A 15,313-nucleotide genomic window follows, 5' to 3' on the forward strand; every position below is an offset into this window, starting at 1 on the left:
AAAGAAAAAAACTAGAGAAAGGAAGACAGATCTAAACTTTCATATTCAAATTGTCCACTAAACCTTTTAATATAATGAGCAAAAATGAGACTGTAATTCACCCTCCTTTAATTTCATAATTCCAAAGACACAGAAGCATCAACAGATTCCAGAGAACAAAAATGGGTTTCCTACAAAGAAATAACTCATGAGCATCACACCTCTCCTCAATACAACTGGTTACTAAAAGTAAAGGAATACAACCTTCAAATTTCTGAATAAAAGCAATTTAAATGTGAATGATATACCCAGCCAAGGAATGTACCAGACATGAAAGTCAAAAAGACAGTTTTAATATTACACTGACAAGCACCCATACACATTCCTCCTGAAAGCAAGTATCAGCACAGGAGACATTCTAGGAAACTGTAAAATGAGTCCAAAACAAAATAATAACATGGGATGCAAGAAAGCATGGAACTTGATAGAGAATTACATGGTGTTGGCTAGCATCAAAGCCAGAAAACAGTACATTAGTACTTCATATATTATGATTAAAAAGCTAAACAATCAATAATTAAAGCATATGTTCTTCAACCAGCAGGGGGAAAACATGGCCATAAGAATGTTCAAGGAAAAGCTAGGCATTGTGGCCAATACCTACAATTCCAAACTTGGGAGACTAAGGCAGGAGGAATACAAGTTGAAAGTCAGCCTGAGATATATAGTCAGACCTTGTCTCAAAAGTCATAAAAGGAAAGAAAAAAGAAAAATAATCATGATTGCAAACTACAGACAGACATGATATTGAGAACTGAGGAGGTACAAAAAAATCCCTCTTATCTTTGGAATACCATCATATCACTAGCATTAAATAATCAAAATGCTGTTCACTGCTCTTCAGAATCAACAAGTTTAACTACTATAAACCTTGACAATATACAATAAATATTATAGCTAGCACAATCCATGAAGGCAATGTTAGGAAGTCAAGACACAGTTTACAAAAGTAAATTTAGAGACAATGTTCTCAAAGGTGATGGCCCAACATCTAAGTTTTAGTCATAAAGACAAAAAATAAAAAGAGGAAAAGGCGACTACATCTTCAAAGTTAATTTTTTCATTTTCATAACAGAGACACCAGATTATGTAAAAACAGCTATCTAAAAATATTGTATACTGTCTGTACAATTAGGAAAGTGATCAACAGAGAGAAGAATTAAACATAAAGTCTAAATGATTTTTTTCTAAAGAGAGGAACCAGTTGAAGTGGTAAAGCATAGAAAAATTTTTACATTTCATTTTATACCTTTGAGTACTACTCACATTATGTTCAGATGGCTACAAGTTCTCAATAAACATGAACACAGATATAGACAGACACAGAGACTGTGTGTACTTCTCTGACCAGTACAGGAACAACAGACTTTCTTACATATTATTTTCTTTATTTTCTATTATATATTCTATGGAATAAATATCAGCCTTCCATCATGGTATTTCAGAAAAGATGTGGTTAATTAAAAAGACTCAAGCGCTGGGCGGTGGTGGCGCACGCCTTTAATCCCAGCACTTGGGAGGCAGAGCCAGGCGGATCTCTGTGAGTTCGAGGCCAGCCTGGTCTCCAAATCGAGTTCCAGGAAAGGCGCAAAGCTACACAGAGAAACCCTGTCTCGAAAAACCAAAAAAAAAAAAAAAAAAAAGACTCAAGGACTTAAGCATTAGACAAACAGAATATAAAGATATCCATACTCATTATCTCATTTGAGTCTTAAAACAGTCTTACAAAAGCAGATTTTAGGAACTAATAAATAAAAATTTAAAAGGCTTAAGTGACTTGCCATCATCTCTCTTCCTCCCCCAAACAAAAAGAGAGAGAGACAGAGAGACAGAGAGAGACACAGAGAGAGAGACAGAGAGAGAGAGAGAGACAGAGACAGAGAGAGAGAGAGAGACAGAGACACACACACACAGAGAGAGAGAGAGAGAGAGAGAGTGAGTGTGTGTGTGTGTGTGTGTGTGTGTGTGTTTGGAAAATAAATTGACAGTTTTATAAATTTAAACAGGCACTTACCATATAGCCAAAAATCTTATCCTAGGTTATTACCCAGACAAATGGAAACACATTATAAGAAGGCATGTACTCAATGTTCATAACAACTTTATTCAGAGATGGCCCCAATTTCTAACAAGCTAAAAGGACAAAGCCAGGAGTGGTAACACATGCCTATAATCCCAGTACTCAAGATACCTAGGCAGGAAGGTCATCAAGTTAGATGACTACCTGAGCTACATATGGCCTTGGGTATAAAGTGAGATTCTGTTTCAAAAAGAAAATTGAAAATAAACAAATAAATGAAGAACTGTATTTCCAGACCTCAGAATTCTACTTCTCACATATACCACATGGATAAAGCACTGATGTACGTACAGGAAAGAAATCAGACACAAAAGACAATGGATTTCATGAGTCTATTGAACTGAAATCTCAGAAAAGCATAATTATAGTAGCGGACAGCACATTTGGTGGTTGCCAAGGTTGAAAGAGAAGCACTGAACCAAAAAGAAGCAGAAAGAAACTTTTAGAGTGGACATGTTCTATATGAAGACTGTAGTGTTTGTTACATCACCATAAACATTAGGCACAACTCATTAAAATATTATACAACTTAATGAGGCCTATTTAAAAATCCCACAATGCAATGGCTTTTTAGCATAGGCATTAACCAAAGATCTCCAAAAGAATATGAAAATTGGCATTTAAGAGGTAACTTTCAGTTAGCAAATAAAAATATAGAGCTCAAAAGCATCCCTCATCCAATTCAACTGGTCATGTAGGTAGAAAGATGTAGTGGCTGAGCAACCAGACTAAAGTCTAGATCTCTAATAAACATATAGATGATATAAAATGGTGATCACTCAGATTATAAACTAAGTTTTACAGGAGTTATTTACTAATAAAAATAATGCATTTATCTAAAGAATGGATATGAAATACACAGTAAAAGTAGATAATGTAAACAAGAAATATCAAATTAAACACACCAAGAAAATCATTGTTCACATTTGAACTTTTACATCAGAGCTTTAACTTACCTAATTTATGGGCCTGTTTAGACCAACAAGTGTATGGACTAAGCCTTCCCCCTTATACATTAAGCCTTTCTGCTACCATACAAATTGATCAATACAGTACTTTTACCTAAGTATTTATATATTATATAATAGACACAAGAGTCCTTTTCTATATGTTAAAAAATTCTGTGAAGTCTGTAGAATCTGAAGACACCACAGAAAACTACAGTACTAACATGCATGCATACAAAATCTATTATAATTACAAATTATAAAAATCAAGAATTAGAAGGAAATCCCTAATAAGCAAATTCCTAACCTCCATGTTGAGCATTATTTCCGTCTTTTTGGACAGCACCTCAGGGTTTACTTTAGCAGGACCAGGGAAAGATAACTCTCAGCACACCACTCACTGTTCAGCACTGTCACCAACTGTAGTTTGCAGTTTTGCTGACCACTTCACTTACCCCTCTTCTGAACCCAACCTTCCTTCACAATGGTAACATCGCTCATGATGGCTCCCCTCTGAGCCCCCAACTTGGAGAAATGATGCTTTGCAGGATCAGTTCTAGTATTTGGATTCTCTGCTGCTGCTGCTGCTGCTGCTGCTGCTGCTGCCGCTGCCCTTCCCACTCTTTAGTGATGACTCAGCCTGGAAGGAAGTATTGAAGAAAGAATTTCTTTTTTTTTTCCATTCTTGAACTCACATAGCAATAACAAACAACTAAGTCTTTGTAAATGCCTTCAATTGGCCTGACTTCACATAGAGTCTAGTTCTTCAAACATGGGGGTGGGGGAGGGGCTTATTTATTAAATAGTTCCATAATGAGTACACCGCTCTGGTCTTGTGACAAATGTTAAGTGATAGTGAAACATTGAACTTAAGAGACTGAAATAAAGTGTCCTAACAAAACTACTGTCAGACCTACACAAACACACAGAAAGCGTGTTTTGTAATGTATACCTGAGATGACGGGAGAAAGAAGCAAAGTTAAGTGGTTCGAATCCCTCTAATTTCAGAAACAGCTATGTCAAAGCATCTTTAAGTATTTTAATTGCTGTACTTTATGTAAAATACAATGTGCCAAGAAAGCAACATTTATATAATCTGCTTTATTCTAGAAAATATTTTAGGTAGATTACATTAAGTACACAACATTAAGTAAATTTTTCTGGTAGATAAAGAAAGTGAAACAAAGGGAATATGAAGTAGAAAAGACATGCCAAGAATTGTTCATCTACCATAAAATCTGACAATCTTCACAACTCTCTTAGGGCACTATTAATAACTTCATTTCACAGAACAGAGAAACTGGGGCTCACAGAGAATAGATAACTTGCTAGATTTCAAGGTAGTAAACTGTAGAGCTAAAATCTGAATTCAGAGTGTCTGACTTTGAAGTATGCTCTCCTCATTTCAAAACTTTACATGTGAAAGGTGAGCCAAATTTTTGGAATGAAATGTTTTAGGAAACTTGTAAATTTGAAAACATGACAGGTTTCTGTATTAACAGTATCTGTAATATATATATATTTGCTCAGAAGAAATATAGTGTTTCCTAAGGCAAACACTAGAAATGTATCCTGGGTCTTTATATGAGAATTTAGAGTAAAAAGGCTTCCTTGCATATATAGCAAAAAGCTTAATGAACTCTTTATTATTGTCCCTCCCAATCTAGAAGGGAAATGCTTCCACAAAACTTTGTGAAACTGCTTCCACATTTGCAAAAATATGGACCAGATATGTTGGTGTTAAGTAGCCTAGGACAAACAGCATGAACTTCAGGTAACCAGAAAAAAATAGGTACAGAGTAATTGTGCTATTCTATGAAGTTGGTTTTCACAAATAGTGCACAGCATTAAATTCAAGGTTGGATTCCGAGTTGGTACTGAACTTGATTACAAATCATCCTCCAACACAAATTATATGCAAAGCCTAACCATTTATCAATCAGTGATCAAAACTAAACATCCTCTGAACAATCTGACAAAGGCTACAATGGCTCAACCAGAAGACCACCCTGTCATGGGTTGTACAACTATGACGTATGCAATAAAAATACAGGAAGGGACAGGACTACTCAAAACTACAATCATGAGGACCTGTTGCTGCAGAATAAAGAGGGATGCTGTAATCTGGGTCTTTTTCCCAAAATTAGGGTTGTTTGAAAAAAACATTAAAAACTAAAAGAAATTTGAGAAAATCAATCCTTTATTCAAGGAACTTTGGGGAAATTTTATAATTTTGTTCTCTTGAAACATCTCTACTAACATTAAATATTCTAAAATAAGACATAATTTACCACCAACAATCTCACACTAAATACTGCCAGGGGAAAGTCACATTATTTAAAATGATACCCACTTCACATTAAAAACAGGACAAACAGAAAAAAAATTTTATTTTGATTGATTGGCATTGTATACTGAAGAACCCAACGTTATTATACAGCTCCATAAATCAAAGGGTTATCTGTGTATACTGCATAAAGAATTTTAAGTTAAATACTGGAAAAGACTAGTGCAAAATGATGTCACCATCATAGCTGTACTGAGCTCTTCTCGTTAGTACTACTTAAACAAAAAGGCTCCATCTCTAGTAAGATTCTGCTTTTCTCACTATAAAACTATATAATCTGAACAAACGAAGATGTACATCATTTTTGGGAGTAAAAGTAGAATAAATATAAGGGTAATATCAAAAAGAATATATCCAAGAGATACTTCCAATTAAAGTGAATTATGCTGGAATAACCCTTACAAAGAACTCTGAGAGGATAGAAGTCTTCCTGAAATTGAACCAGATCAACCCAAATCAATTAATCTTATTTCATAACAGACCTGTTTATGAAAACTAGTTTCTTGGATTGAGAAAGAGAAAGAGAGAGAATAATCAATGCATACGTATTAAGACTGAACTTTTCAAGTGTACATTAAATTAAAACAAGATTCACAAACTTTATTAGGGCCACTGAACCTATTAGAGGTGGTCTTATCCCATTATATTTTAAAGTTACCAAATTTTTCCCATAACCACAACTTTCAGCTTTAAAACCTGTTCTTGTGTCTAATGGCTAAAATGTTACCATCTTTAAACATAATTTTTAAAATGTAATCATTAGATTGGCAGGAAACGCTGTCTTTTATGTGTAAAAGCCACTTTATTGGCTCCTAAGCACTAAGCATGTTCTCTGGTTTGATTTACTAAGTGACAATGCTCCTATTCCAGTCATCTAGTCTCCCATTCAGTCTCCCACATTTACCTAAATACTAATCAATTAGATGAGCCAAAGTTCTGTCACCTGTTTCCAATGTAAAGCAAACTTTACCCTCCTTCCATAGTAACTTCTGTAGAAATATGTTCTCTCCAGTGAGTTAACATAAAATATGGTTTATTTTTAAGTCTGTTGAATTCAATATTTTAGTGCTAGGCAATCTAATTTTTATCATTCTTATTAAAAGTTACACACAAAATTCATAGTGGATTCAATAGTAAAGATATTTTCATTCATGATTCACTATTAAAGAACATGATAATAACTTCCTTTGAATATCATTTTGTAATGTACAAAACATTTCCCATCTTTAATTCCATTGAATCACAATATAAATTATTAAAGTAATTTGACTGTGCCTGGCACTTATTCAACAAATACAGAATTAGTGAATAAGTAGATGAATGAACAAAGATGTAACAGCTTTAGATAATAAAGAATAAGCTATGCAAACAAGTTTAATAAGTCAATAGCAAAAATGGCATGGTGCCATTTTTTAAAACAAAACTAAGTTTAAACATTATGGAATTATTTATATATACATAATTAAAATTCCTATATGTTAAATCATGTTTCCTATGGCCTTCCATAAAGTACAAGGACTTACATTAAAACTATCCTATTTTTCTCTTGACATTTTAAATCACTTTTGGTTGAAATCATCAATTTTCAACTCCAAATTTAAAAACCCTCAATGCTACTAAAAATTATTCATTATGGGAAGAAAAAGGAGAGAAGTGAGTATTTTCTTACTAATGCTTTAAAGAATTTTCTAAAGACTTCAGTATCAGTAACCAGTCATGCAATTTAAAGCAATGATATCAAACATGTTTTAGAATGTCACTCAAAAAACGTGAACTATACCTATACTTACTCAGTCAATAAGTTTTATATATATCTTCTGTCTACTCTGTGACAAGAACTAAAAAAGTATCTTAAGCCTTTCCCAAGTCTATTATATACTTGTTATTCAAGATCTTTCATTTATATCACCTTATTTGACTCTTAACTGTGAAACTAAGAAAACTGTGGCCAAAAGTAATAATGACAGTATTCCCCATAGTTACCACACATAGGTACAATCAATAAAAGTAATCACCTGCAATTAAGATCTTCTATTAGTTTCATCTGCATTATATGAAATCACAAAATATGAAGTCTCAAATGCAATTATCAAAATGTTTTAAAGTAAACCCAAGAAAAAAATAAAGTAAAACTAAAAGTATCAAGAGAACTATCACAAATGAAATAACATAAAACTAAACTTAGGATGAAAAGCACTCAGTAATTTTCTTTCATACAAGTGCAAAGTTCATATGTTAATAATTTCCTGTACGTTAACTACCTCTTTTTTGTGGGGAAAGGGGGATCTCTGAGACCTGTAGGCCAGACTATCCTGGAACTATGTATCCCGAAATGTCCTTGAACCTGCCTCAAACCCCCAAGTGCTGGGATTACAGACATGACCCATCAAATCTGGCTTCCTATACGCTTATTTCTAAATTAAAATCCAAAATAATTTTCTTTAAACTATAGTTGAGCTTCGGCTATAAGACTCTATGCTATCATTTTATAGACTTTATTTATGATAACCAAACTAAATTAATAAAGAAAACTAATTCAAACACAATTAATATTTTAAAACATAAATGATGAGCAAGAGGAACTACTTTAGATTCCACAGTAGTTTCAGATTTCAATAACTATATTATAAGAAATACTAAGCCAGGATGGTAGCACATGACTGCAATCCCAGCTACTCTGGAGGCTGAGGCAGGGGGATCACAAGTTTGAGGCTAGTCTAGTCAGTATAGCAAGTTCAAGATTAGTCTGAGCCACTTGGTGAGACCACGGCTCAAAAATAGTAAAAGGGAGGCGTTGTGAAAGGTGGTATAACATACAAGACCCTGGTTCTAATCCTCCCCACCCCCGCAAAAAAAAAAAATACACAAAACTGATTTATATACCAGGACAAATACACAAGGCTGTATCAAACTTACAAAAAGATATGCAGGAAAGTAAACACACCAAAGTGGAAATGAAATTCAAGCCAATTTGTCATGTATTTAAAATAATTCCAAGGTAATCTGCTCCTACTTGGAGTTGTTACCCTGTTAACAATTCCTCTCTTCAGAATACAGTAATAACACTGTAGAATTTTTTTTCCCCCAAAACCTGGAACTTTTAGACAAACTATCAAGATCTTTCAAACTGCTAATTCTTAAAAATCTACTTTATAAACTTAAAAATATATCTACAAGCCGGGCGGTGGTGGCGCACGCCTTTAATCCCAGCACTCGGGAGGCAGAGCCAGGCGGATCTCTGTGAGTTCGAGGCCAGCCTGGACTACCAAGTGAGTCCCAGGAAAGGCGCAAAGCTACACAGAGAGACCCTGTCTCGAAAAACCAAAAAAAAAAAAAAAAATCTACAAAAACAGAAAGCATTTTCCCCTTTCCCTCTACTTAGGGCATCAATGTACAAGCTCCACCAACATGTCCATTATTAAAAAGCTTGTGTTAGGTGATATACCTAACATTTTGATTGAAAACACTGGGGATATGCTTATCCTCTGCTTCACATAAACCAATAAACAAGCTACTTCTAATAGAAAATGTTGCTTATCTGTGTATGAAGGCACCTATGACAATAGGCTGAGGACTGCTACTTAAGAACACTGGCTCAGCTGGCCATTGAATTCAATATACACACAAAATTCTAAAATATGCCCCAGGCACCTCTCAAACTGTAAAATGAAAATGCTTAATACACACACACAAAACCTATCTATAGTCCACTAAACATTACCAGCAGATTTCTCCTCCACACACACCCCAGGATTAGAATCCCTGACAAAGTTCATCTCAAAGCTGCCTTTAGAAAGAGCACCAGAGACCAAAAAACTTGAATCAACTCTGTCTCATTCAGACTGGTGCTGATAATATCCCTTTAATTCTCTGTGCCTCAATTTCCTTAGCTGCAAAGAAAATGTAGCATTAGATGATTCACAGCTCTTTCAGAGCTAATATTTAAGATTCATCACATTGAAATGCTCAATTGACTTCATACAGAAATGGTAATGCAGATGACAATCATGATTACATACAGCTCCTATTATCAAAATTGAATATACAGTTAATACAAAACATCAAGCAGCCATTCAACTCAAACCAAATCTAGGCTAACCTCCATTATTGGCTAAATTCTACCTTCCTTTCTGAATCCCCCAACATCCAGATATAGTCAGGGGCTTTCTTAATGAGAAGAGAGATGAAAAGAGAGAAATTCTCATCTGAACATCTTTTGTTTTCGTCTAGTAAACCTTTTTACTTTCCCTTCAAGTACCTTAAGAAAGCAATAATCTTTAAATAAATATATTAATAGTTTTTTTAAGAACTAAAAACATATTTATAAGTCAAAAAGCATATTAATGTATTCACCAACTACTATTTGAAGATTTCCTTGCAGCAGAAATAAATGTACCTGTAATTTGATGAAAGACACTACAATTAAATATGTAAACAGTTGAGGTATTTATTTTGGCATTTGAAACAATTAAAATGAAAAAAATGTTAGCAGCTTAATCAATACAGCTTTTGAAACTATTATGAACTTCATTCTGCGGAACTTACTATGGTATAGATTATTATATACTACTCAGCAAGGTCACTGTGGACTCTAAGAATGGCTACAAAGTGTTTCAGAATAGGAAAAGTTAAATGAAATGATTTTTATACTGTATGGAGTGTTTTCTCTTGTGAAGCTCACTTTCAAAAGTGCATCAAGATTGTTCTGAAGATTAGACAATAGGTAAAGCACATAGAGCAATATCTGGCACATGAAAGTGCTCAAGGGTTAGTAGCTGGAAGTAACTGGAAACTGAATCTAACCCTATCAGATGTTAAAAACTATAATGACACATCTGTTAATATTAGCCTAGCTTTGCAAAAGAACATGCTGCATTAAACCAAAATTACAAATTCAGGCGGGCACTGCTGAAATACAGAGCTCAGCAGCAACTTTTAAATTACTCAAAGATTCTAACACAAACCTCCCATTAAAAATATTTTCATTATTAATTCAAAGTAACTTGAAAACACAATCAAATTACAAAATAAGCCAAATAAAGTGACTTTTTGGTCTTGCATTTAATTGTACAAATTTAAAATGATCCCAAATTGGTGGTCTTTTTAATGCCATAAAACATAATCACTATAAACCCAAAATCTTACTAAATCATGATTCAGATCCCATACATTAACAGGAATCACCTTTTCAATCCAGGAAAAAATTTTTGAACTTAAAAATATTATAAAGTGTAACTAGTTATCTCTTCATGAAAATAAGCAAAGTTTAAATAAAAGCTAAACTTCTTCAACAATTTATGAGACAAGTTCCTCTTTAGAAAGAAGCTTAAACATTCAGAAATTTCCACGTTAAAATCAAAACCTGGAGTTTAACACTCCTAAACTCCTACACTGAAATCCATGCTGACATTTGTCCCTGAAGTTTACCAAATGACTTTAGTTGTACAGTGATTCTACAACACAAACTTTAATGACAGTGATCTTCTGAATGAAGTGCTAAAACCTTACCCCTCCAAAGCACATTCTTCATCTTAATATTTGTCCAGTGAATTGAACCTTATTCAAAATATTTTAGTTGAAAAACGACATAAACAAGCCTGTACTGTTGGCACACACCTGTAATCCCAACACTCAGGAGGCTGGGGCAGGAGGATCCCTAGCAGGCCAGCCTAGGCTACATATTAAGTTTCATGGCAGATTCCGCTATTCCAAAATCATAATAAATACAATTACAAATATAAAAAGTCCAAAGAAGAATTTTCAAGTATTCATGCATATACAATGCAAAACTAACAATGTCAAGTTTAAAAAAAATTTAATTGAAAATTATCCACTCATCATTACAGAAAGCCTAACTGTAGGTGACAAGACAAGTATGAATAACAATTTCATCATTTTGTAGTAATAACTTTTAAAAAAACTGTAAGAAAACATGCTACTGCAAATATACAGAACAAACACAAACAAAACTCTACACCTACATTCATCCAAAGTTGTCACATTTAAATGACATATGCCCTCCCCCACTTTGAAATTAGAACCTCGTTACAGATACTGGGGTCATCTCTGTTTTTAAAAACGTTATCATTAAACAGAACCAGATTTCATATTAACAAAAGGAACAAAATTCAGTCTTGAACTGCAACTTGAATGCAGTTTGAATGTTTCTGGTCATACATTCTGGAAAATTAGTAATTCATAAAGATACTTTTAAAAACTGTTTTAGACAACCATCTTCTGGAATATTCATGCCTTAAACCGTCTTTATTGGACTCTTACAACTTTGGCTTTTTCAACTTTTCCTAAGTGAATATATAACGTTAAATATCATGAGTTCCTACCATAAACAAACTGCAGTGGTTGTCTAGAAATTTATAGTTCTACTAAAAAAATATGACTGTACTTTACCAAATACGGACCACATGTCTAAACTGATGATTTGAGACTACTGTCAATGTATTACATATGAAGTCCTTGTGCTATAACCCTTTCAGGACACACTGAAAGTGTGATGATTCTATTAATGACAGAAATTAATCGATACACATACACAGGTTTTATTGTTGAATTTCTATCTGCAAACTTTATCAGTAACAATCCATCAATGCTTTTAACCAAAATACATCACAATGGTGAAATGAGTTTTATTTTCATAACATTATTTTGATGGAGACATGAGAGAATCCAAGCATTAACTTATGGGTAAGCATTTTTTTTCCTGCTTTCTAAAGATAACAGTAAACACCACTACTGTAAAAACCTGGCCCTAAAGAGATTCAATTATCTCTAACCTAAGTGTAAAAATCTGGCCCTAAAGAGATTCAGCTATCTCTAACCTAAGTGTAAATTCCCAGGAAATTCCATACAAGGGGCGACCCCGCCTCGGCATCAGGACTATGACTGCCACCAGCTTAAGCTTCAACTTGGGGCTTCCAAAGGGCCTCACCAGCATCATGGCTGATGCAGACCGATGCGCAGGAGGCGGAGGAGGTGGACAAGGAAGAAGCTGGTTTGTTTACTTGCAGCCTGAGCCGCCGCCGCCGCCACCAGCAGCGACAGCATCAGTGGATCAGCCAAACCCAGCATCTTCCGCACATTTCTATTCTTAGCACACAACTCCCTAGCGGATCAAAACCCCACTACTATTAAAAACACAGACTTGCACGTTACCCACCTCGCACACGCACACCCGCACCCCATCAGCACCGTCCTCTCCCGGGCGCCGGCGGGGTGCGGTGAGGTGGGGTGGGGTGGGTAGCTGGCGAAGGAAGGAGACCCGGGGGACGCCGGTGCATCCTCGCCCGCACGCCCGCCACATGCGCAGACGGCCCCTCCCCCCCCCCAACCCAAACACCGACTCGCCACCGGCTGCTCGCGTTACATAACCTCGCCGCCGCCCCCCGCCCCGGCCCGCCGCCCCCTCCCCATGCCGAGCGGCCAGACGAGTGAAGGGTGAAGGCACCGGGCTTGGAGCTCAGCAGAGCCCCAAAGGCGCCGGGGGGGGGGGGGGGGGTGGCGGGCAACCCAGACACGCAGCACACGGTACCGCTAGGCCGGGAACACCCCCTCCCCGGCCGCCCGCGCACGGCCGCCGTTCCCCCGCCCCCAAAAGCGAGGGGGTGTCGGTGTCACCCGCGCGCGGGGCATCCCCCGGCCTCCACCTCCACACCCATAGCCCCGAAGCCTCCGGAGGGAGGGGGAACCCGGTCCCCCGCCCACGCCCCCGGCGGCGGCGGCGGCGGCGGCGGCCGCGGTGACACCCAGACGCCCCCACCTCACCCACCCGCGTCGCCGCCGCCGCCGCCGCCCGCCCGCCCCCACCCCCGAGGGAGGCAGGGAGGGAGCCGCGGGGCCCCTCGGGGAGTTCGGCGAGGCGGGGAAGTAGGGGTGGTGGGGGGTGGTATGGGGGGGGAGAGGAGGACGAGAGCTGGGGGCGGCGGCTGTTACCTGCAAAGGCGGTGGCGGCAGCCCCGCAGCTGCTCGGCCGGGCGGGCGGGCGGGCGGGCGGTGGCGGAGGATGGAGCGGGGGGGTCGGGGGGAGGAGAGGGGGCGACTCGGGGGTCCCCCTCCCTCCTCCTCCCCTCCTGTCCTCCCCCCCACCCCGCTGAGCCTCTGGCCCCCTGGAGCCCGGTGCAGCCGGCGGGAGGGGAGACGAAGGCTGCAGGGGAGGGAGGGAGGGAGGGAGCCGGGCGGGCGGGCGGGCGGCGGCGGCAGCGGGAGGAGGGAGGAGGAGGAGGAGGAGGGCGGGCGGCGGCGGCGGCGGCGCGGGGAGGAGGAGGAGGAGGAGGCGGAGACTCTACTTGGGAATCGGATATCGGCTACAAATTCAATTCATCACCAGTAAAAGCCCCGCGCGGGGGGCCGGGCGTGCAGGGCCGGGGACCCCGGACTGCGGCCTCGCCTCGCCTCGCCTCGCCTCGCGGACCCGGCAGCCGCCTCCCCGCCCCCTCCTTCCTCCCTCCGGGGGCTGCCGCCGGAGCTCCTGGCCGCCGCCGCCGCCGCCGCGGGGCTTGTTGTTGACTTTGAGGAAAACTCCTGACGTCAGGGGCTGGCTCTCCGCGACTGGCGGGAGCGGCTTCCCCACGCCCCGGCCCCGCTCGCCGCCTCAACTCCGCGCCCCAGCCGGGCGCTCGCCCCCCGGCTGCCCCGCGCCCCTCAGACCGGCGACCCGCGGCGACCCGCGCCCCCTCGGCCTCCTCTCGCGAGAACACCTTCCCCGGCAGCCCGCGCCGCGGGGCCCGCGTTCCCGCCGGGAAGTGCTGGGCTTCCCCGAGCCGCGGGGCCCTCGACGGGCCCCCCCGAGGCCGGGCTCGCCTTTCCCTCCAACCCCACCCCCACCCCCACCCCGGACACCCCCCCCCACCCACCGCACCGGGACGCCGCGCGGGTGCCGGCCCAGGGCGAGGAGACTCGGCTTGCACCCGCACCTGAGCGAGGCGGACTCGGCGGCGTCGGTGCAAACCATGCCATCTGACCGTCCCGGGGACGTCGCCGTCCGGGTCCGTAGAGCCAGTCGCCACATGTGGGCTTGAGGTTGTAGTGACATCCCAGAGTCCCTCAGAATCACCTCCCGGAGAGGGATGTTGCTTTCATGGATTTGGGGACACTAAGTTTTCATGGATTTGGGGACATGAAGTTCATGGCTTAGGAGAGGGAGTCCAGTGGAGACTGGTTTTTAGAAAATGACCGTATTTTACCACATATCACACACTCCAGGAAACCATGAAAGTTTACTTTTGCTGATACTGTTTCGTCACTTCTGGAAACATCATCCCGGTGGCTCTAGTCTTGGGAGAACCCGTTAATTCTCTCCCAACGAAAGAATCTGTTTTAGTACCTTGGGCTTCATCCTGTGTAGCATTTCTTCTTCCACTGTTCTAGCTCTGTTGTTTTACACTGTATCTCCCCGGTGTCTGTATAGTGCATCATGTCTGTACGTGCTGCACAGTTACCAGTGAGCTGGCTGGGTCCCCATCAGGGTGACAATCACTGGTAGTGATGTTGGTCTTCTAATGGAAGACATGGGTCCTCGAGTTGCAAAGGCTGGGCTGGGCTGACAGACTTCAGAGGTTCATAACTCTATTGTTCGTGTCTCTGAATCTTAAAAAACAGAATCAAATAGCTCTTAAGAACTTAGGTGAAGACTTAACTGCTCTGGCTTTGGTTTCCCGTGGCCCGGAACTCTTGAAGCTCAACAGTTGGCAGCGATGCGCACCAGCTGCGATTACAGCCTTTGAGTTGTGTTGGTACCTGGTGACAGACTTGCAGTCCCTGGACTTCTAAGGTCCACAACTGCCATGACCACCCTCTCCACCGCCTGTTTCTCACCACCCCACTCTCACTTATGCTGGTCCCGACTCTTTGGCCGCTGCCCCTACTTGCCGTGGCTTGTTGCCACTG

At 40.4% G+C, this 15,313-nt stretch overlaps 1 protein-coding gene across 2 annotated transcripts in view; it reads right to left on the minus strand.

Moving 5' to 3' along the window:
- The window catches only part of Akt3 (AKT serine/threonine kinase 3), a 256,790-nt gene extending 243,317 nt beyond the window's left edge, over positions 1-13,473 (minus strand). Inside the window, exons 1-2 of one of the 2 annotated variants that reach the window (XM_052737751.1) lie at positions 13,361-13,473; positions 3,522-3,706 (exon numbers count right to left, since the gene is read on the minus strand). In XM_052737751.1, the coding sequence (XP_052593711.1) occupies positions 3,522-3,567 (46 nt within the window). In that variant the 5' untranslated portion in view covers positions 3,568-3,706; positions 13,361-13,473. Of the gene's footprint in view, positions 1-3,521; positions 3,707-12,587; positions 12,710-13,360 lie in introns of those variants that run through there. The other variant, XM_052737752.1, reaches the window with a different exon arrangement.
- Between the last annotated feature and the right edge of the window lie 1,840 nt (positions 13,474-15,313).

This window comes from Peromyscus californicus, unplaced genomic scaffold (assembly GCF_007827085.1).
Source record: "Peromyscus californicus insignis strain IS unplaced genomic scaffold, ASM782708v3 Scaffold_14__1_contigs__length_90479793_seg_2, whole genome shotgun sequence".
NCBI classification, from domain to species: domain Eukaryota; kingdom Metazoa; phylum Chordata; class Mammalia; order Rodentia; family Cricetidae; genus Peromyscus; species Peromyscus californicus.